General features: G+C 41.1%; 2 protein-coding genes across 3 annotated transcripts in view; both read right to left on the bottom strand.

Annotated features, from left to right (window-relative positions):
- Positions 1-1,579: 1,579 nt before the first annotated feature.
- On the bottom strand, positions 1,580-4,418 carry gpr75 (G protein-coupled receptor 75). The gene is made up of 2 exons (XM_080199790.1): positions 4,240-4,418; positions 1,580-3,620 (listed from the first exon to the last, which is right to left on the bottom strand). Exon 2 carries the CDS (start codon positions 3,532-3,534, stop codon positions 1,921-1,923), a length of 1,614 nt encoding a protein of 537 aa, XP_080055916.1. The 5' UTR covers positions 3,535-3,620; positions 4,240-4,418; the 3' UTR covers positions 1,580-1,920.
- A 6,826-nt stretch (positions 4,419-11,244) lies between these two features.
- LOC145350944 (proteasome activator complex subunit 4-like) overlaps positions 11,245-23,669 on the bottom strand; it is a 156,884-nt gene continuing 144,459 nt past the window's right edge. For both annotated transcript variants that reach the window (XM_080200453.1, XM_080200454.1), the window contains 4 exons: positions 22,795-22,957; positions 22,459-22,592; positions 17,449-17,587; positions 11,245-12,281 (listed from right to left, as the gene is read on the bottom strand). In XM_080200453.1, coding sequence (XP_080056579.1) covers positions 17,453-17,587; positions 22,459-22,592; positions 22,795-22,957 — 432 coding nt within the window. In that variant the 3' untranslated portion in view covers positions 11,245-12,281; positions 17,449-17,452. The remainder of the gene's footprint in view (positions 12,282-17,448; positions 17,588-22,458; positions 22,593-22,794; positions 22,958-23,669) is intronic.

The following is a 23,669-nucleotide window of genomic DNA, read 5'->3' as shown; positions in this document are numbered from 1 at the left end:
AGTGAGGCCGTTAAGGCAAGTGAGTCTGGACAATTCTATCCCGGGCTCACTAATGACATATTAGTTTAGATTTCAATATTTGAACCAGCTTTGTGCCCTTCCCAGGCATAAGGCTGACGACACTGGCAATCTAGTGTCGATATCATTGCAAGAGGTGAGAAATTGGGCGTGAACGTTTTTTTTGCCTCTCTCACGATCTTACTAGCTCACCACACCAATCAACTGGCATGACGACCCAGTAAGATTGTCTTCAATGAATTCAATTTTTAGCCTGCCAGCTGTCTGGAGCGCATGGGGGTTAAAGTGACCAGGCCACTTCAAAGTTTTCACAGCTGACAGGTTGAAATGAAGATGTTGATCGCAGAGCTGTCTGAAATTTTATTTATCAGTGTCACAAGCAGGCTTACATTAACACTGCAATTAAGTTACTGTGAAAATCCCCTAGTCACCACACTCGGGCGCCTTCGGATACACTGAGGGGGAATTTAGCATGGCCAATGCACTTAACAGGCATGTGTTTTGGACTGTGGCAGGAAACCAGAGCATGAGGATGAAACCCCCGCAGACACAGGGAGAATGTGCAAACTCCACACAGTCACCCAACTTGGGAATCGAACCGAGGTACCTGGCACTGTCAGGCTGCAGTGCTAACTACTGTGCTACCATGCCACCCATGTCAGGAGTAATCTTCTGTTCTACCAGGCCTAGAAGAGACAGTCGTCACAAGACCCCCATCCCAGGGGACAGTGCAAAGATCAATCCCTTGTCCCCAGCTAACGCAACTCCCCAGGATCCTCAAGGGACCCTCCCTCTGCAGTCTGACAGTAGCAGAGGAGCAAAAACTCTCTGGACCTTCCTCCTTGACCCCCCCCCCCCCCCCACCTCAAGGCTCAGGATGCCAGGCCAGGGTTTCAGGTCAATGCACCATTGGCACTACCATGGTATCTGGCCTGAAGGGGGGCCTGAGCTGGGACTGGGGGGATTGAGTGGGGCTCTGAAAGGGGACGGATCTGAAGGAGGAGGGGGCTGAGCGGAAACCTGGTATTGGGGGAGTGAAAGGATAGTCGGGTTGGATCTCCCTCCTGCCTGCATTGTGTGGGAATAGGGTGGCCCTTTTTTTAGTGGTGAGGGGGAAGATGCCCCTTCTCTGCTGCGGGGTTGGTGATTCTTACCTGGTCAGCAGGGTGGGGCACTATTTCCATTTTGGAAGAAGGGGGAACCTGTCTTTGACATGAAAAATGGAGCCACGATCTAGTGATTATGTTGCACTGGGGAAGAGCAACCACAAGGCATGTAAATTAGTTACTTGGGTACCTGTTCCAGCAGAGACAAAGTTCTGCTCAATGTTTCAGGCAGTAGACCCATCGGTCACTAACCTGAGATTTAAACTCTGTTTGTCTCTCCACAAATCCTGCTGGAGCTGCAGGGCATTTCAAGCATTCTCTGCTTTATCTTAGATGTCCAGCGTCCACAGTACTTTGCTTTTGTTTAAAGGAATGCTGATTGCTGCAAATGCAATTTTGTTTTACTCTGAATAAGTGAAAATAACTTCAAGAAAGTCAAACAACTTTATTGCAGAAATAAGTTGACATGGTTAGAACTGAGCTGTATTTCCAAAACAGTGATGCAAAAGCCAGACTGAACTCTATTGGATATCAATTCAACAAATTACATACATTTTAAATAATGCATACATTCTTGCATTGGAATTTATTAAAATCAAGTAACGCATTTTACCAAAATGTTATACAAATAGAGGTTTATGGGTGCGGTATTTAAAGTTCCTGCCTTGTAATGTTCAATAAGTGTAGTTTGTTGGTGTTCATGTAAATAAGGAACAAAACAGCTGACAGTCTTATACAGACATAATGGAGTGAATGATCTTCTCCTTTGCTGTGATGTTCTATAATAATCACATTGTTAAATTGATGGGACCGGTATCTGCTTGGTGGAGGTATTATCATACTCCTGCACAAAATCTGGTATTTTTGCCATATGGTGATGCATGGCAATGTGCGATTTGGCAAATCCACAGGTAGGGTTTGCTGGTTGCAAACTGTTCGGAGTGCTTGCTTCCTGGGAAGGACTGCTGTTGTAAATGTTGTAGTAAGGCTCATTCCTTGTGTTGATGGGTGTTGAGTTACTCTGTGCACAATGCTGATGGCCAGTTGACATTTTGGGACTTAACATACTGTCTCCTGAATGACTGGGTCCACAAGCCTGGTCCACCAACTTCCTCTGTGGCTTAGGCGACAGCATATAAGCTGAATTTGTTTCATGATGAGATGATTTGTTTCGATTCACATTGAGGCTCCCTTTGCCGACTGCTCGCAACTGGGTCTTATGCTTGCAACACAAGCAGCCCAGGGCCACATACTGAGTACACCAGAGAATTCTTTTCCTGAGTCCAGCACTGTTGCGTGAGTATATAAATGGATTTAGTCCTGATTTAAAGAATATTAATGTGAAACCACACAGTTTAAACTGATTTAGAATAAAACTGCTCCGAGGTGTCAAAACATCTTGTATGAGGGAGATTCCCAATGGCACGCAGCAAATGAATACTGAGAGTACAATGATAACACATGTCACCACAGCCTTCGAATCCTTTGTGCCAGAAAGGTTCACTGAAGACACAAATTGCAACCTATTTGTCTGGACATGGGTAAGCGTTTTGCTATAGGCATGTGTTTGCACATGTTGCAGTTTGTTGTAATCCTGATTGCGGTAAAGGGGCTGTGGCTGCACACTGTCAATCCCTGTGCTAATGAGGGCCTTGGGTCTTGATGCATCAACTGTAATGATGGTACATTTCCTCATTTGTGCATTTTTCTTCAGTGCGTAGGCAATCATCACATAGGAGACTGACACAGTGGCCACACAAAATGCAAAATCTATGACATAGAGATATAGTACAACTTTACCATCGCTATTCATGCATCCAAACAGGGGAACACATACTCTGGATCTCTCTGGATATGTCCTGATGGTAGCAAGAGTAGCCAGAGTAAAACTTATGGTCCACAGACTGATGGTTAGGATAAGTGTGCAGGGAAAGGAAGCTGTCCTGTTTGGTTGCTGGCCCAGTACCATCCGCAGACGATGGAGTGCTATCACTGCCACAGATTTGAGGGACATTATGATGAACCCAGCACTGGTGAGGTGAAAGGTGAAGCAGAATGCCTCAGAGATATTACTGTCAGAATCAAAAAACAAAATGAAAGCAAACATGGGAGTTGTCACACAGCAGAGGAATAGGTCACAAAAGGAAAGGTTCAGGATCATAAAGTCAAAGTTAGTCCGGAATTTCCGAATTGCTGGATCAAAGAAGGACAAGAAGACAATTAAGTTGCCGTACGTGCCCAGGCAGAATATAAGTACCAGCAGAAGGGAGCATGTAGCAAGGGTGGTTGTGTGGATGAGCTTCTGGAGATCTGCCACTGTGGCATTACTGGTGAGCCAGGCTGCTGAGGTGTTGACTGTATTTAGAAAGCTTGGGCCTGCTGCAGGTAAGGTTCTCAGGGTCAGATTCATCCTTCAGTCTGGAAAAGCAGCTTTGAAAAGGCCAAGTGGAGACACCAGGATGGTCATCGAATGCCGCCTTGTCCTCCCTGTGGCACCTACATGCAATCAAACACAGTTCACTGGTTGGAAACATTAGGGCAACGTGTTGGCATTGACCCTGAATTCTGGCTGACCGGAAAAGCCAAGTTAACCCTTCCCTACAAACATCCCCCATGGGGTTAGAGCAGCACAGTGGCACAGTGGTTAGCATTGCTGCCTCACAGCGCCAAGGACCCGGGTTCAATTCCCAGCTTGGGTGACTGTGCGGAGCCTGCACACTCTCCCCACGTCTGTGTGGGTTTCCTCCAGTTTCCTCCCACACTCCAAAGATGTGTGGGTTAGATAGATTGGCCATGCTAAATTACCCCTTAGTGTCAGGGGGACTAGCTGGGGTAAATGCATGGAGTACGGGGATAGGGCCTGGGTGGGATTGTGGTGGGTGCAGACTCGATCGATGGGCTGAATGTCCTCCTTCTGCACTGTAGGGATTCTATGATTCCTGCCCTGCAGCTACTGTGTTATAAATGTGTCCGAGTGACAGACAATTCAATACGTGAGGGGGAAAACGCAGTGTGTTAAAGCCGGGAGAAACTCCCCATTCCCGGAGCTTGCCGACATTTTCCAGGGAGAGGTGTGTGTGTGTTTGGCGCACAGTCCAGTCACAGCCGCACTTACCCCGAGTGGCTGCAGTGAGAGAGCCGCCTCCAGTCTCCGCAATTCCCACACTAACTTTCAATCCTTCCCGGGAGGGGCCGATGGGCAGTGACTCTCCCCATTGCCCAATCTGCCGCTAATTGCTGCAAACACCGGATTATCTCCCCGGGAATCCGCACTGTGGCCGGCAGTGCGGCTCAGCTACCACCACCCCCCGGAGCGACAGGGAGCCCCGGGCTGGAGCTCCGACGGTGGCGCTCCTGGAGCGGGAGGTCCGCGCCTCCACAGCGCACTGCACCAAGCGCCTGCTGCCCGCCTAGCAGTGGCTCAGCAGCGGAGCTCCACCAGGTGACCAGGGTGGCCACACCGTGCAGCTCCAAGCTGGCCCAACTCTTAATATTCACAGCATCTGGCTTCAGCAGCGCTGTGTCTGTCTGTCTGTCTGTGTGCATGGGGGCAAGAGCCAAGACTCTCAGCATTTAGTTCTCAATCCACTTGTAAAGGATGCCAGAAGTCAGAATGAGTCCAAACACGAAGGGCATTATTTATATCAACATAGTTTCTATCAGACAAGTAACAAAAGTATTTAAGAAATAAATCTAGAAGGAAACATAAGAACTAGGAGAAGGATAGGCCATTTGGCCCCTCAAGCCTGCTCCATCATTCAATAAGATCTTTTTGTAGACTCAGCTCCACTTACCTACCGGCTCACCATAACCATGACATATTCTTATCACTCCGTTTTCCTTGTGGGAGAAGTTAGATAACTTGTAAAATATACAAAACCGAGGTGCTTAATTATACTGTATCAATGAAAGTTTAAAATAATTTAGGTCCAGAGTAATTACATCAAGTCACTCATGTATTCATATTACAATGCTGAACAAATTGAGTCTTACATTTACTGACATGGAATCAAACGTTTCCTGGCAATTCCATGGAGCAGCATGGTGGCACAGTGGTTAGCACTGCTGCCTCACTGTGCCAGGGATCCTGGTTCATTTCCAGTCTTGGGTTTCCATCTGTATGGAATTTGCACATTCCCCCTGTGTTTGTGAGGGTTTCCTCTAGGTGCTCTGGTTTCCTCCCACAGATGTCCATGTTAGATTGATTGGTCATGCTAAATTGACCCTAGTGTCAGGGGGATTAGCAGGGTAAATATGTGGGGTTACAGGAATAGGGCCTGGGTGGGATTGTGGTTGGTGCAAACTCAATGGGCTGAATGGCTTCTTTCTGCACTGTAGGGATTCTATGAAAACATGTGGTATGGATCAAATGATATAAATCCAGAGGGAAGGTTGGTCTTGGTGAGATCACAACTGGAGCATTTGGTGTAGTTTTGGCCTACCCATTTCATAAGGATATTAAATGTTGATTTTGTTTTCTCCCCACACACATGCTGCCAGACCTGCTGAGTTTTCCCAACGTTGTTTCAGATTCCAGTCATAAGAACATAAGAACATAAGAAATAGGAGCAGGAGTAGGCCATCTGGCCCCTCGAGCCTGCCCCGCCATTCAATAAGATCATGGCTGATCTGTCGTGGCTCAGTTCCACATTCCCGCCCTCTCCCCATAACCCTTAATCCCCTCGCTTATCAAAAACCCATCAACCCGCGTCTTAAAAATATTTAGCGAGGTAGCCTCCACCACTTCAACGGGCAGAGAATTCCAGAGATTCACCACCCTTTGAGTGAAGAAGTTCTTCCTCAACTCCGTTCTAAACCGCCCCCCCCTTTATCTTGAGGCTATGCCCCCTAGTCCTACTGTCCTTTCTGAGCGGGAAGAGTCTTTCCACCTCTATCCTATCCATCCCATTCATCATCTTATATGTCTCAATGAGATCTCTCCTCATTCTTCTAAACTCTAACGAGTACAAGCCTAGTTTATTCAGCCTCTCCTCATAGCTCAACCCCCTCAACTCCGGCATCAGCCTAGTAAACCTCCTCTGCACTCCCTCCAAGGCCAAAATATCCTTGCGTAAGTACGGCGCCCAAAACTGCGCACAGTACTCCAGCTGCGGCCTCACCAATGCCCTACACAGCCGCAGCAAGACCTCCCTACTTTTATATTCAATCCCCCTTGCTATGAAGGCCAGCATCCCATTCGCCTTCCTGACCACCTGCTGCACCTGCAAGCTGGGTTTTTGCAACTCATGCACAAGGACCCCGAGGTCCCTCTTCACCGTCGCCTGCTGCAGTTTTTCTCCACGTAAGTAATAATCCTTCCTACCATTATTCCTACCAAAGTGGACCACCTCGCACTTGCCAACATTAAATTCCATTTGCCAGTTCCTGGCCCATTCGCCCAGCCTATCTAGATCCTTCTGCAGACTCTCCACACCCTCCGCGCAATTTGCCGTTCCACCAATCTTGGCGTCATCAGCAAATTTCGACACCATACACTCGGTTCCCTCCTCCAGATCATCTATATAAATGGTAAATAGCTGAGGCCCCAGCACCGACCCCTGAGGCACTCCACTAGTCACCAACCGCCAATCCGAATAGCACCCATTGACCCCCACTCTCTGCCTCCTATCTGACAACCAGACCTCTATCCACGCTAACACCCTACCCCCAACTCCATGTCCCCTAACCTTTTGCAATAACCTCTTGTGAGGTACCTTGTCAAACGCCTTCTGAAAATCAAGAAAGACCACATCCACCGGCTCTCCTCTATCCACCGCCCTAAACACATCCTCATAGAACTCCAGTAAATTTGTCAGACACGACTTCCCCTTAACGAAACCGTGCTGCGTCTGCTCTATCAAGCACCACAGTCTCCTCAGTATTTTGCTTATTCTACCTTCAGATGTTTGTTGGGGAGTGGGACCTTGGGCAATATAGCACAGGAGAGAAGATTGACTACACCCTGGGTTTCTTTCTCTCTAAGACTGAGAGGGGATATCATACAAGTGTTTAAAACAAATTGGATCCAAATAAGCTATTCTGCCATGCATTGAATTCCAGCACCAGAAGTCATGTTGACAAATTTACAGAAAAACCTCAAATAAATTAGGAAATGCATGAAACCAAAAGAGAAAAAGCTGGAAAATCTCAGCAAATCTGGCAGCATCTGTAAGAAAAGAGTTGACATTTCGAGTCCAGATGACCCTTTGTCAAAGCTGGACTCAAAACGTCAGCTCTTTTCTCTCCTTACAGAAGCTGCCAGACCTGCTGAGATTTTCCAGCGTTTTTTCTTTTGGTTTCAGATTCAAGCATCTGCAGTACTTTGCTTTTGTCTTGCAGGAAATGCATGAGTAACTTGCCCATCTATAACGGATATGCCTGGTACAGATTATCAGCATGGGTAATGGAACCAGGTATATCAATGAGTGAGTGCCAAGAAAGATAGACAGGTTCTTATCAAAAAGTCAGATTTAGGGTGGTAGCACTGTGGCTCAGTGATTCACCACAATCTTTCTCATCTCAGTCTAAATTTACTTAGCCTGTAAATGATTGGTTGGTGGTGGAATATGATTTGGAGAGGCATTGCCATGGAGAATGCACCATTTAATTGTGACAGACAGTTAACTGTCAAATATTGTTTGCAAATTTATACCAGGCAGCATAACCCTGATTGGTCAAGGCATTGCCTTGAATCACTCCCATTTTCTCTACAGGAGATGACAATTTCCATATCGCTTTTGTGCTTTTGATGTGTCTTTGTCTGAAAACAGGATGCAGTTCTCTTGCTTCTCCCTTAGTGCCATTCACCAGCAATTCAGCCAATGGCTGAATTTACATCGTTAGCCATCCTGGGCTTCTATGTCCAATCTTAGAATAGGTCTTATATAAAAGTTCAGTATGTCCATACATGACTCAGGGTTTTTCCTCCATTATGACATCTGATGCTTTTGAAGAGTGATTAAACAAATTTGGCAGGTGAATGGGAAACAACAATTCAAAGATTCATGCAAGCTTTTTTGGACCTTCAACCTGCTAAAATTTTCTCTTCAAATCTCCTCCAACTGTTCCATGGTTGTAGATTGCCCATTCAACACAAACAGCTCTGGCATTTTAAGCATTGCCACCTTGGGTCAGAACTCCCCTAATTCTAATATTTTTAATCTCTGGAGTCCGATATCTAGAACATGTGCTCTCTCTTCTCAGATTAGTTACCAAATACGGTTGTAATTGGCTAGATTGGATTTGTCTTGCTTTTTGTAGACAGAACATATCTGGGAAATTTGAGGTAGATCTCAGTGTTGTGGCATTACAGGAATAGCTTGGCTAAGGACATACTTTTTCTGGAGCACAAATCCTCAGGAATACATCTGGAAAGTTGTCAGCGACCATTGATTTTGTTTTATCCTGTATGTTTAGCCATTTCTTGATATCATGTGAGATGAATTGAATTTTCTGAAGACTGACATCTGCAAATGGTGGTGACCTCAGGAGGAGGTTGAGATGGACCATCCATTTGATACTTTTGATTGACAATCATTGCATACATTACAGCCTTGCCTTTTACACTAATGTGCATGGGTCCACCATCACAGAGGATGGGGATGTTGTGGAGCTTCCTCCTGTTTAATTATTTAGTTGGTGACCACCACTCATGACAAGATGTGGCAGGACCACAGACCTGATCCTTTGATTGTGGGATTGCTTAATTGTCTATACCATGCTGCTTTGCTGCACAGAATTCAAGTAGCCCTATGTTGTAGCTTCTCCATTAATACATCTTCAATAGTAATGATGATCAAACTACCAGATTGTCAAAGAATATATCTAGTTTTCCATGAAAATCTGGTAGTTTGCTGGTCATCTCCTTCAGCGGAGAAAGTCTTGGTACCTGTCTGAGATTCTCCCATTTAGCATGGAAGTAGTCCCATAGAAGATGGATGGTATCCTCAGTGTGAAAATGAGACTCAGTGTGAAAATTTCCATAAGGGCCGTGCAGTGGTTACTCCCTCAAGTAATATCTTGGACAGATCCATCTGTGACAGGTGAGGATGAAGTCAAGTAAGTTTTTTCCTCATTTTCATTTTCTCCCCACCCTTCACAGACCCAGAACAACAAATATTTCTGTCAGGACTCAGCTGGCTCAATCAGTAGTGGAGCTATTAAGCCACTCTAGATGATGGATACTAGAAAAGTCTGGGATATTGGCTGTAAGGTGTGATTTGATGATTATGATGATGTCAGGCTGTTGATTGACCAGTTCTCTCAATTTTGGCACAGGTCCACATATTAGTGTGGAGGATTTTGCAAGGTTGACTGGCTAAGGTGTTCCTTTGTTGTTTCCAATGTATTAAGTCTGTCTTTGGCCTTCTAGCTTTGAGAGTCAGCCCCATTGTCTTTAACCAGATGGAGAATCTGTCACTATCCCAATGAAAGGAGCACCCCAATAAGTTAGTTACTCACCCACCCCAGGCAGGTGCAGCACCTAGAAACAGTCCAAATTCTATTTTCCAGTCCCCTCCAGATGAAAATATAGCCCCATGATTCTAAAGCACTGTGAGGTCCCCTTGAAGAACTTGTCTCTTACTGAATGAAGTTGCACTTGTGGTGTCAAATGCATTGGGAGATTAATCTGGATTTAGGAAGTGCTCAGGGGTGCTTTAGAGGTCCAGGACATAAACACACCTGGAAACAATTTCCTCAGAATTCTGCATTGTCTGTAACCATGTCTACTCTTGGAAAGAGTAATTCTAACCAGCAATATGAACAAGATAACGTCTAGCTGGATTGAAAGCTCCTAACAATGCATGAAAAAAAATTTTAGATTTTCACTGATGCTCTGTTGCCAAATCTATATTGTCTGTAATAGAAAACATTCCAAAGAAGAATTTTCCCATTTTTGTTCTCCACTCATCAGTGAATTCTCAGAGTGGAGATAATACATCCTGATCTGTACCACAGGATTTTTTTTTCCAAAGTTATTTTTACATTACAGTCAGGACAAAAATTTTTAATACTTGGTTTGAGGACTTCACTAGTTTTCCATGTGAACTTTGATCAGTGCAAAAAGATGGATTTCTTTTGGACTAGAGGAGGGTTAGGGCTTACAAATTCCATGGAAATGCATGAGTTCATTAACAAAGTGGGGAACAGATTAGGTTGTCTGTCTGTGTTAGGGAAGAGTGTGTAATACCTGGGTTTGAAAGCAAAAGAATGCAGAAAACGTAACCATTTAGGGCTAACTATTGAAAATATGAACCTTCAAAAGTATTGCAGATCTGAACCAAACTGTACACCAATTTTTGACATAAAAGATAAACATTATGGTCATTGCCACTAAAACAGACTACTTCAATGTTTACCTAGGAGCACTTACAAATGACGTTTGTTATCAAAGGTTCTCCTGACTGCTAGTTGGTAGCTCCTCCACACAGACTAGAAAGGATCCAAGTTCAAAGCCCTGTCCACATTAAATTAAGTTGTCTTGTCAGAGTGGCCGAGATTGAAAATGTATCTGCACTACAATTGCTATCCAATGACACAACCTGGAAATGGCTGCATGGAGGCAGTGGGTGAGAAGAGGATAGGCTTGGTTGCAGTGACCTGCAATTGAGCAAAAGACAGTTGACACTATTGAGATACATAACAGAACATGGACTCCATCCCTCAACAACTCAATGGTTTCAGAACCACAATTTTGACAGAGCTCTCCTGACCATAGGATACCTTAGACCTGATTACCAAAATGCAAAACTCATCACATGGAACAAAGTGTCTGAGAATCATCAGCTTATAGTTTGTTCCCAAAAAAAATACTGTAATGCTGCGGGATTGGATGGGTGCTGTAAGCAGATAAAGTCTCTCATTAGTCTCCACCATCTTTCCATTTGACAAAACCAGAGTATACTCCAACACCTGAATGCAGTTATATTCATGTACAGGTGCAGCTTTATGCAGGGAAAAGGGTGAAAAATCTGTGGTTACAATTCCAACTAGGCTAGGTGTGGGTGTCAAAGAGATTTGAATAAATTGTCCTCTGGAATGATTTTCTGAACCATGTGAAGACTGACAGAATAAGGAAAAATTCAGTCTTCCTACAGAATCTATACTGATATCTTAAAAAAGTTTCATAATAAATACTTTTTTATTATAAACATACAATTCTTAAGAAAGATTACACTCAATCTCACAAAACAACACAAATTTGTTACAAACAATCCATTTATTGGTTTTAAAATAACCAAATAGTACATCAAAAATCACTTTTTTGGCACTACCCTATATAGTGGTTAAGTCTTTGACATGTTATGATGAGCAATACGATCTGACCTTTTACCCATAGTTTATCATGCTAATCATCCAAAGGATTGTACATTTGATGCTGCCACCAAACTATGTATAAACAAATGCTCAACAACCAAGGAAGCAAATAAAGATAAAATAATTGGATAAAAAGACTAAAGATATTGAGACAATTTAAAATTATTTAAACACACCAAGATCAGCAGCATGATAAACCTTCTATAGTTTAGCAAACCTGAGGGCTAAGATGCATTTTTGAAAGCATAGCCCTACACGAGTAAAGCACATGATCTGAAGACAAAACCACTATTAAGTTTACACCATTGCATCTACAATGAAACTCAACAACAAAGATCACAACACAAGGTCTTTGAAGATTACATTTTGTACAAATGTATTAGCTAGTCTCCTGTTTCTACAGTTTTTACATTTCTTTTACAGCTCTAAATATAAGTTATGAAATAGCCAGCAGAGCTGTCATAAGAGCAGTCAAGAAATTGAAGATGTTTTGAGCAAAAACTGTACAAGAATTTTACAAATTCAGCAGAATGATTTTTGTTTAATTACAATTTTTTTGTAAGTAAGCAAAAAAACTGTCCATATATTAGTGAAAATTCTACTAAACATTTACATACATACAGAATTTCTGCTGTTGTGAATTCTTATGTATTTAGACTGGAAAAGATTTACATATCTTTAAGGGAACAAAAAAGTCAGTATTTGCAGCTTCTTGGTTCTTCAGAAGACTTATACAGTTGTTGGGATTCTCAGGCATATGTACAAAACAAATGTTCTCCTTTGTTCATTAGTAGTAGCACCAACACTCCTTTCCGTTAGTGTCAACAGAACTCCTACTGTCTAAGAGATAAAGAAGAGAAAACGTTGTGAGATCTAAATTGGTCCAATTCCAAACATCAAAGACAAGCAGGTTAGGTTTAAAGTTGGAACAGAAATACAATATTTACTCCCTTCTTCTCTATCCCATTATTTGCCACTTAGCACTGTTCTCTATGAGAGAGTGTACCTGTACACAGAATATTTGTTCACATGACTGATGGGAGTTATTAATTTCATTAGATCAGCTATTGTACACTTCATTTATCCACATTCATTTACCATTCTCTACACCCTAGCTATAACTGTAAGACTACATTCCGCACTCTCTCGTTTCCTTCTCTATGAACAGGATGCTTCGTCTGTATAGCTTGCAAGAAACAATATTTTTCACTATATGCTAATACATGTGACAATAATAAATCAATTCAAAATTAAAATATTAATATCAAATTGCAGCAGATTGTGAATTGAAAATTACAAATGAGTTTGAAACACTGCCAAATTCAGTAGAAAATAGAAAGCACCATCTCTTGGACTAATATTTCAAAATCACAACCTACTTGCTCATGAATCTGAATCAAAGTGCATATTCAGTAAACTTACTGAGTTACCAAAATCACAAAAATTATGGGAGAATTAAAAGAGAAACACACTTTCTGTCTAGAATGGGGATTTAAAAAAGAGAGGAAGTACCTTTGAATCATGGGATATTGCTTAACAGAAACAAGATCATTTGGCCCATTAAGTTTGGGTTTGTATTTTTCCTCTTACTCCCAAACCCCATACCAATTAATATTTATTTAAAAAAAAAACTAGTTGATTCAATTTTCTAAAAACAATTATGGATTCTGGTTCAAAGGCATTTATCAAAGAATTCCCCATTCTAACCATAACTTGTGTCAAGATGTCTATTTTATTTCCCTTTAATGAATACGGTAAATTTCTATCTGCTGTTACTGTCCTGTTGACCAGTGGAACCAATCCCTCACCATTTACAATAGCCCTTCATAATCTAGAAGGCAACAACTTGCATTTATGCAGAACCTTTAAAATCAAGAATCAACCCAGAGTGCTTCATGATGGGTGATTTAAAAACAATAGGGTACGATGCTCTTTTGGAGAGTTCGAGTGGATTCCACTTGATGGGCTGAATGGCCTGCCTCTGTATCCATAGTGATTCTTTGGTTCTTCTTCCAATGATATACAGCTGCCAAGTGGTGGGGTAAAATGAGGAAAGATGGTGGCAATCAGAGGAAAGGATAGGAACAAACAAGGCCATAAAGATCAGTGAGGACAGTGATGATACATTATGAGCAATATAGGATCCTGGAAACAAAACTTCGGATGAACTTAAGTTTATGGGGGATGAGAAGCTGACTAGGAGAACATTAGAATAGTCTAGTCTGGTGTTGACACAGGCACAGATGACAATTTTTTAAAAAAAGGGCCTGCAACAAGCCATCTTCAGTCTGAAACACGAGGCCAAACATGCACCATATGAAGGGAGAGATGATTTACTTTGATTACAGATTGGCAGAGGTTAGAAGAGTGTGTCTTGGGCATGAGCACAGTAAGAAGTCTGACAACAGAAGTGGTCAGACTTCTTACTGTGTTTACCCCAGTCCAACGCCGGCATCTCCACATCTTGATCATCAGCGGACAGGAAGGAGATGAATAGTCAAAAGCTGAAGTTTGAGACTCTATTGGGGATTAAGCTGATTTTAGACAATATATTGCTCTATGATATAGAGTATATTTCTCCTAGCTTTCTTTATCGTTAAACATTTTTAAGTGCTGAATTTGACCTAATTGTTCTTTCAATTCATGGCACCTTCCCCCCTCCCTTTTGTTGTGTTGGAATATACTTTATTTGTACCTGTTGTATCTCCTGTTAAAATGTTTTGCTGTTGATATATTTGACAATATTCTTTCCATTCAATCTAAGCGTGATTATTTTTATTTCATAATTTGTAAAAAAAATTATAGAATCATAGAATTCAGAAGAAGGCCATTCATCTTATCAAGTCCGCAGCAATTCTTTCAAGCGGAAATTTTATCACATCCTTGCTCTTTCCTCAGTCATGAAATTCTTATTCTTTAACTATATGTCCAATTCCCTCTTGAAGGCTACTATTGAAAATCACTACACTCATTGATTCAATATGGCTGTTTGAACAAAGTGATCAGGTGAAATTTGCTAAAGTTTCCACTCCTAGTTGTTACTTTGCATTCAAGTGTTGGGCTTAAACAGGGATGCGTTCAACCGTGGCAGTTCTGGTCAAATTATTTGTTGACACCCACACCAGTCAGGTACCAAAGACTGCCATATTCCAGTAAGGTATCAAACATTCCAGGAGAGGAGTGGAGAAAACCAGTGAACAAAAAGGAGGAAGAAACTCTAATTTCATCTTCGGTAAAGCATTCCACAGCACGCCATAATAAATATTATTCACTCCCATATTAGCCATTTTTATGTCATCTCTCACGACAACAAACAACTTAAAAAAAAAGAGTGGCTTTCATATTGTGCCTTTTGCAATCTCATGAATGTCCCAAAACATTTTATGCTAATTAAATGCATTTGAAGAATAGTCACTATTACAATTTGGGAAACACAACAGCTAACTTGGGGACAGAAGAGCGTCAAGAAACTGCAATGCAAAAATGACCAGGTAATCTGTTTTAGGCATTTGCTGAAAACAAATGTTAGTTGGGACATCAAGAGGACTCTATTACTCTTCTTTGAATATTGCCAGGGGATTTTTTTTTTTTACATCCATCCGATGGCAGACTCCCATTAATCACTTTATGAAAATGGTACTGTGTGTAGTGCTCCCTAAGCATGGTACTGAATGTCTGTCTCGTATTATATACGCAAGTCTCTGCGGTGAGATCCCAACCCACAACCTTTTGATTCAAAGGCAAGGCTGCTCTGACTGAGTCATAGCTCACAGCAGTGCTAAACTAGGATCAGTTTGGTGCTGTGAGCTCATATCCACCAAGAAGTGGGTTGAGACTACCCACACTCATTTTAAAAATAACTCATATGCCCGGGATTAGCTCTCTAACCAACTAGTTTGGGAAGTGAAAGGAAAATTTACTAAACCATTGTGCCACTACTCTCCTCTTGGATACCTTTACAATAAATACCAGTGTTGGTCCTCATCAAATTGCCAGAGGACAATGTTGAGATACATACAACTAAGCCCACACAAGCCATCAGATTAGACAAACAATGTTTGCCAACTCAATCTCAGGCTACCTACTTCTTTATTTTACACACTTTACCCATTACCATGTTATTTTTGTATTGATATTTCCAAGGACTGTGACAATCAAGAATGTAGCAGACATTTAGATCAATGATCCCCCATAACCATATTAACAAACCAAAAATAATATTTGAGGGTAACTATTATAAGAATTATGTTTGACTAAAGAGTAGCTACAAAGAAAACAGAAATCTATATAGATAATCAACAAAAATACAACTCAATCAGTATTTGTCCCTCATCCATGCCTTTGTTACTTCCTGATCTACTATTCTCATACTTTCCTGGCTGGCCTCCCATTTTTTCATCCTCCATAAAAACTTAACCACATCTGAAACTCTACTGCTCATACCGTAACTTGCACCAATCCCATTCACCCAGTATAACAGAGCCCTGATTTTAAAATTCTCATCTTTACGTTCAAAAATTTCCATGGCCTCATTACTTCTTATGTCTGTAACCTTTTCCAGCCCTAGAACTTTGCATTCCGCCAACTCTGGCCTCTTATGCATTACTCTATTTTCTGTGCCCGTCATTGGTGGCCATATCTTCAGCTCTTTAGATTCTAAGCACTGGAATTTCCTCCCTAAATCTTGCCATCTTTCACAAATATTAAAACCCATATCTCTGGCTGAACTTTCAGTCACCTGTCCAAATGCCTCTCTTTTTGCTAGTTACCGTTTTCTCTGTTTTTTATGGAACCCAAATACACTGTGGTCACCATTTTCTCATGATACTCTATTTTCTCTCTTTTATTATCTAGAATAAGGTTGAGCATGCCTTCTTATAGGGACAGCAACATATTGGCTGAACACTTAAAACCATCCCTTTTCCTCACCATAAAATATTCCCTATCCTAGTATATTTTTGGATTATGAAAAACATATTATTGTCAATGCACATCTCTTTTCATTTGTCTTTCTGTACGAAGTGCAGCTTATTCCTCTTCAACCTATCAGAAAAGCTCTGTAATTTTTTCATCTTGGGTTTAATGGAGACCAGCAGTTTTATGCCTTCACTGTTCTCTTGAGCCACTCCAATGGGTTACAGGGCCAGCCAACAACCATCCCGGGAGCATTTTATTGATTTTTAAATGCAAACAGGTGCTTTGGAAAAAGCTGATCCAAAGATCCAGAGCCTTGGAAAACACACACTGTTTATAACAGTATCCAGTCATTGGTAATTTTTATATTTGCAGAAATTTCCTCTGCTAATCAGAAATGTTGGCTCTTACACACTGTGCCGTTATGACAGATTTAGCCTCTAAAACTCATTGGTGTTTTGGCAAAAAATGCACCACAAAGCAGCAATATTAATTAGTTGCCTGGTGATAACTTGAAAACTCAAAGGCGGGAGCTTTCTCTACTGTAGCCTCACCTCCTTTATTCTAGAACCTTGCAAAGGAAACACTAGCCTTCATTTAATGCATATTATACCTGACTGGGAGCATTTACTTTCCCAGTACAAACAAACGCAGTTTAATTAGTTATCTAAACAAAGATAGAATTCAAACAGTAATCAGTTTGGAGAGAGGAGAAAGAGGAAATTAAAAAAAACATAGTAAATTACAAATAGATTTTACAAACATATGCAGATTATAACAGGTCCACTAATTTAAATTGTGCTTTTCAAAACATCTGAAGTTCATGTGACTTCAGTAAAATCACTTCAGTTCTTGTAGGTTTTTAAGCAATGCACCTTCACTGTATTAGGCTCATGCTACACTCCAACCAACTATTATTCCAAATGTAATGTGGTAATGGAATTTTCTAAAACTTTGCTCAATACACAAGAACATTCATGATACAATCTTAAAACCAAACCCACTCCCTTCCCAAAATCCAACATTTTCTTACTTGCAATCTACAGGACAATTATTGTATTTTATAAATACTTGATTTCAATAGCTGTTATACCTCCTCAGGCATAATAACATGGTGACACAAGGAGGTCCGCAAGAATCACCAATTGATCATCTGTGAACTGCTGCTTATGTTCTTGCCAGTTATCGTGGTGAGTTCTTCGGAAATTGGATAATGTTTTCTTCACAGTCATCTGCAAAAAAAAAAGCATTTTAACCACCTCAGCAAGGTATATAGATGTAGGTTCTTATGAACAAAATAGACCAAAGATGAATCAATCTCAACATGTAATTGAAAAATATGAGCTGGAAATTATTGAAAAAATAACAGCATCTGAACAACACAAACTGTTAAGGTGCAAATTAAACAGCAACTTGCTGAGAGGGCGGATACCCTGCAAATTGGTGCAAGATGCTGGATCATGACTGGTAATTAATGCTCCTGGCCCTGAAAATGAATAACAAAAAGTGCGGAGTTTCATTCCTTCAGGTAGTGAATTGTTGGAAGATCTTAAAAATGCCAATTTTTAAAAAAAATCTTACATTTCCTTTTTTAAAAAAATATTCTTGCACAGGATACAGGAGTTGCTGGCTAGGCTGGCATTTATGGCCAATATCCAATTGCCCTCGAGAAGGTGGTGGGTGAGCTGCTTTCATAAACCGCTGCTGTTTCATGGGTGTTTCATGTGCTGTTAGGGAAGGAGTTGCAAAATTTGAATGAAGGAACAATGATATAATTCCAAGTCAGGATGCTGTGTGACCTGAAGAGTGACCTGCAGGTGGTGGTGTTCCTGTGCATTTGTTGCCCTTGTCCTTCTAGATGGTCATTGTTTCGAAGTTGCTGTTGAAGGAGCCTTGGTGAGTTGCTGAAGTGCCTCTTGTAGTAGGTGCACATTGCTCCCACTGTGTGTCGACGGTGGAAGGGAGTAAATGTTAAAGGTGGTGGACAGGGTGCCAATTTAGGGGGCTGCTTTTATCCTGCACGGTGTAGAGCTGTTAGTGTTAGAGCTACACTTCAAAACTGCACTGCTAGGGATCCAGCGATACTAGATGTCAAGGGGAAAGAGTTGGAGATGGTCACTGCCTGGCACTGTGCCATTCTACTCATAAGCCCAAGCATGAATGTTATATGGGTTTTGCTGCACGTGGACATAGACTGCTTCAGTATCTGAGAAGTTGTGAATGATGCTAAACAATTGTCAGCAAACATCCCTACTTCTGATCTTACAATGGCAGGAAGTCACTGGTGAAGGGGTTGAAGACGGTTGGGCCTTGGACAGTGCCCTAAAGAACTCTTGTAGTGATGTTCTGGAATAGCAAATAATTCATGTCCAAAAGCCACAACTATTTTCCTTTATGTAACTCAGTATAACTCTAAATCAGTGCAGATTCCGCCCCCAACCTGGTGGCACCCAAATTGTGTGACAATGAGGTCATTTTGGAGTTAGCACTGCTGGATAGCACTGTCGAAAACACATTCCATCACTATGCTGAAAACTAATACCGTCTGATGAGGTAGCAATTAGCCAAGTTGGATTTTACCTTTTTACGTACACAGCATACCTGGGCAATTTTCTACACTGATGGGAGATGCCAGTGTTTTAGCTGCACTGGAACAACTTGTCTAGGGGTACAGGTAAATCTGGAACACAAGCCTTCAGTACTATTGCCAGGACAATCAGTGCCCATAGCCTTTGCAGTATCTGGTGCCTTCAGCCATTTCGTCATATCACAGGAGGGAATCAAATTGATACCTGGCAACTGTGATGTTGGGGCACTCAGGAGGAGGTGGCTGAGAAATACCATCTACCTGAAGATGGTTATAAATATTTTTGCCTGGTGTGATGACACTGTGCCATTAAGAGATGTATTTATATCATGTTTCTTGTAAAATGGTATGTTTAAAATTCAGCTCTGTTTTACATAATGCTGATTTGTCTGGGCACCAGACAGCTCAGCTGCTGAGAACCAGGCTAATGACTAATTTTAGCTTGTTTTCATCTAAGTTAATACATTTTTGTTTATTTGGTTTTTAACCTGGGGTTTCAGAGAAAGGCTTTGATTAAATTGATTTGATAGAGACAGTCATGTGCTTAAGAGGAGCTACTGAGATAACAGAGAAAAGCAGGCAGTTACTGCCTAGTTCTGAAAGAAGCAAGAGATGTCTTTGTTTCTCTCTCTGGAGGCTGCTGTTTGGAACCTGCTATGAGAAGTAGGTCTGTCTGTCACTCTCTCCAGAAAGGTTCTGGAGGCTCGAGGACTGGTAGCCCAAGTCCAAACACGTAGGCATGTGTATGGCTAACTGATTTTGAAAAGGAGTTTAAATCTATAAGAGGAATATTGTTTGAATTGGAACTAATAGATATAGGTTAGCAGTTAAGAATTGTATCTTGTCATGTTTAAGAATTTCAATTGGCAAGAATTATGCTAATTCATTTGTTATAGTTAAACTGAATTGTTAAATAAAATTTGTTTTGGTAAAAGCTTCCTACTTTGTCAGTAGAAATGGGCCTGGAGTAAAATACCTTATCCTCACATTAATGTGATTCTTCTGATGCACTAGGAAGCTTTTATCAAAACAAAGAGACCTATTTCTCCCAGAAGTACTAGGGAACACAGAGACAGAGGTTTACAGCATGGAAACAGGCCCTTTGGCCCAACTTGTCCATGCCACCCTTATTTTTAAAACCCCTAAGTAATCCCAATTGACCGCATTTGGCCCATATCCCTCTATACCCATCGTACCCATATAATTACCGAAATGCTTCTTAAAAGATAAAATTGTATTCGTCTCTACTACTACCTCTGGAGCTTGTTCCAGACACTCACCACTGTGTGAAAAAAGAGCCCCTCTTTTTCACTTTTGTTTCTCTCCCCTCTCACCTTAAAGCTACGCCCTCTAGTTTTAGACTCCCTATCTTTGGGAAAAGATATTCACTATCTACCTTGTCTATGCCCCTCATTATTTTATAGACCTCTATAAGATCACCCCTCAGCATCATATGTTCCAGAGGAAAAAAGTCCGAGTCTATTTAACCTCTCCTTATAACTCAATCCATCAAGTCCAGGTAGCATCCTAGTAAATCTTTTCAGCACTCTTTCTATTTAATAATATCCTACGATAAGGTGACTAGAATTGCACACAGTATTCCAAGTGTGGCCTCATCAATGTCTTGTACAACTTCAACAAGACGTCCCAACTCCTGTACTCAATGTTCTGACCGATGAAACCTAGCATGTCAAATGCCTTCTTTGCCATTCTGTCCACCTGTGACTCCACTTTCAAGGAGCCATGAACATGTACCCCTAGATCTCTTTAGTCTGTAACTCTCCAAAGCCCGACCATTAGCTGAGAAGTCCTGCCCTGATTCAATCTACCAAAATGCACTATCTTGCATTTGTCTAAATTAAACTCCATCTGCCATTCGTCAGCCCATTGATCAAGATCCCACTGCAATTGGAGATAACTTTCTTCACTGTCCTCTATGCCACCAATCTTGGTGTCATCTACAAACTTACTAACTATGCCTCCTATATTCTCATCCAAATCATTGATATAAATGACAAATAACATTGGGCCTAGCACTGATCCCTGAGGCACACCGCTAGTCATAGGCCTCCAGTTTGAAAAACAACTCTCTACAACCACATCTGGCTTCTGTTAAGAAGCCAATTTTGTATCCATTAGATACATCACCCCGGATCCCAGGAGATTTAACTTTCTTTCAGAACCAGGCAGTAATTGCTTGCTTTTCCCTCGGCTCTTCCTCTTGCCAATCAACATAAACAAAATCCTACTCAAACCCCAGGGGAAAAATTTTTAAAAAATGCATTAACTTAGATTGAAACAAACTCATCCCTAGCTAAAATCAATTATTAGGCCTAGTGTCTGGACAAACTGGCACTGTGTAAAACAGCTAAACTTTAAAACGACCCTTTTGAAAAAAAGTACAATATAAATACATTTCTTAAAGGCACAGTATCATCACATCTGCTTAAGCAATGAGCAACAAGATTTTATCATCCATATCTAAACGGCAGGCAATGACTCCACGGAACTATCTTTCGTCAGAGACTTGGCTACCAGAGAGGCAGATACAAAGCTGCACCATCTTTCACAACAGCAATTGTAGCTATTATGGAGCATAAGGGTGGTACATTCAGTGACAAGTAGCCTAAAACTTGGGTAAACATTTACTTGCGGACATGTTATAATGCTGACCTTTGGGAAGATGTGCTATGACAGAGCAGAGAGGGCAGCCCATAATACAACCACTATACATCGCACCATCTCCACTAGTGAGAAATTTTCACTTCTCTACAAACTAAGACCTCACCTTGGATTTCTGTTTCCTGCACATTTTATTAAAAAAAATCCTTATTTGCTTCCCTCAACCTTGGTAAAGATCATCGGGATTTGAAATACTTTGTGCCTTCTCTAGCATTTAAGAAATGTTACTGCCAAATATTTTTCCCCTTAATTGTCTATGTTCTGATAAATTTAAATGACATGCCATTTTATATTCCTCACAACTGCAATCCCTGCATATATGCAAAACTGTACTTAAAACTGTGCATTAAACTTAGATAGAACGGTACACTTCTATTCAGAACAATGTATTGTCAATTTCAAATTACTTGGGTGTAAAATTTAACCATACCAGAAAATCAAAGTTGTTTTATCTACCCCTGTACAATTCAATATTAGGTGATGAGTGAAAATTTGCAGTTCTTACTTGAGATTCAAAATAGTTAATTTTGGGTTTTTGATTATTCAATCTTAACTTATGACCAAATAAGCTGGTGCATTTACAATTCTGTCACCAACACAATATGTTTCTGCCTTTCTCCCTGTGTGAATCTCTCTCCCGGCACCCCCTTCCCCTGACCAACCCCTTGCAACATTCCTTCTTCACACAGGACTTCAGCCATCATTGATTCCACTTACAGTGTGTAGAAGCTTTCATAACTGGACAAGACACAAGTAGAGATATTATGCTGACACTCATTTTGTTCATGTGTATGTAATGGAACATAATGTCTTTTAAGAGTAGCTTCTTTCTACCTCTATAGGTTGTGGATCATTTAGGTGAACACTGAGGTTCATCAGAAGTTGTGGCATCCAAGTTGGCACTTCATATGGACTTGATAAGATGCAGGCACTTAGTCCTAATACTCCAGCATGTCGGCGAACCAAATCTACAGAGGTGGATGAAAAGAGTTATACAAATTTTATTTGTTGGATTTGCATATGTAAAGAAACTTATTGAGGCTTTTAACTTTTGCTCACTTGCATGCTCACCTTTGAAACAACAAAATGGGGGAAACGAGATGCAAAGCATAAATGATTACTTTCCCTGTTAAAAGTCAGCTTCAGATATATAAACGTACTTCTTCTTACCTGCAGGAGGAATTGTATCTGCCACTGTGCCTGGATCTCTTTTCCTCTTCTTTGGAAGTCTAGTCTTGCAGAGCTGTTCAAAGTGACTCTGCATGGAGCCATCCATAGTCAGGAAATTACACTGCAACAGACCACTCAGGGTAGTGGCAGCCATTTCTCTTGCCTGTGATCAGTTACAAAAAAAAATTCATCAGTTAATACCCAGTGTTCACAAAATGTGCCTGACACACCATTCTGCATCATTCATGTCCTTTCCTACAAAGCCCAGAATTAATATTTTATGAGTTCACTTCAGTATGTACTGCAGTTTTAGGCGATTGCCAGCTTCATATTGCTTACCACAGTGCTATTTGCAACGTTAAGTCCTTAAACATGTTTCTGCCTTTCTCCTTGTGTGAATCGCTCTCCCCGCACCCCCTTCCCCCGACCAACCTCTTGCAACATTCCTTCTTCACACAGGATTTTTACCATCACTGATTCCACTTTCACTGTGTAGGAGCTTTCATAACTGGACAAGATACAAGTAGAGATATTATGCTGACACTCATTTTGTTCATGTGTATGTAATAGCAAAGTGAAGAGTTCACCCTGATGATGTCAAGGTGAAATGTTTAAAATATTTTAATTTACACAACTGTTTTTGGTGCTTCATTATTAAAGGGTGAAATCAATCCTAACATTGGAGTAATTTTACTACTGCAATTTTGGGTTGTTTCACAGTGGACGCGTTGAGAACTTAAAAATGACCTGTTTAGGTTGACTGAAATTTCCTGAATTTCAAGTAGATAAACATGGTCTTTCATGTAATTTCAAACATAACATCTTTGTTACAGACTCCGCAAAATTGTCTCAAAAGAAAAATATACTGCAAATGT

This window comes from Carcharhinus amblyrhynchos, chromosome 12, assembly GCF_965287045.1.
Source record: "Carcharhinus amblyrhynchos chromosome 12, sCarAmb.v2.hapA, whole genome shotgun sequence".
Classification (NCBI taxonomy): Eukaryota; Metazoa; Chordata; class Chondrichthyes; order Carcharhiniformes; family Carcharhinidae; genus Carcharhinus; species Carcharhinus amblyrhynchos.
The sequence above is the reverse complement of the archived record's forward strand: the minus strand, read 5'-3'. Positions and strand labels throughout refer to the sequence as shown.

Excerpts from the sequence above, each read along its gene's own strand:
- gpr75 (XM_080199790.1), bottom strand. The coding sequence starts at position 3,534 with ATGAATCTGACCCTGAGAACCTTACCTGCAGCAGGCCCAAGCTTTCTA.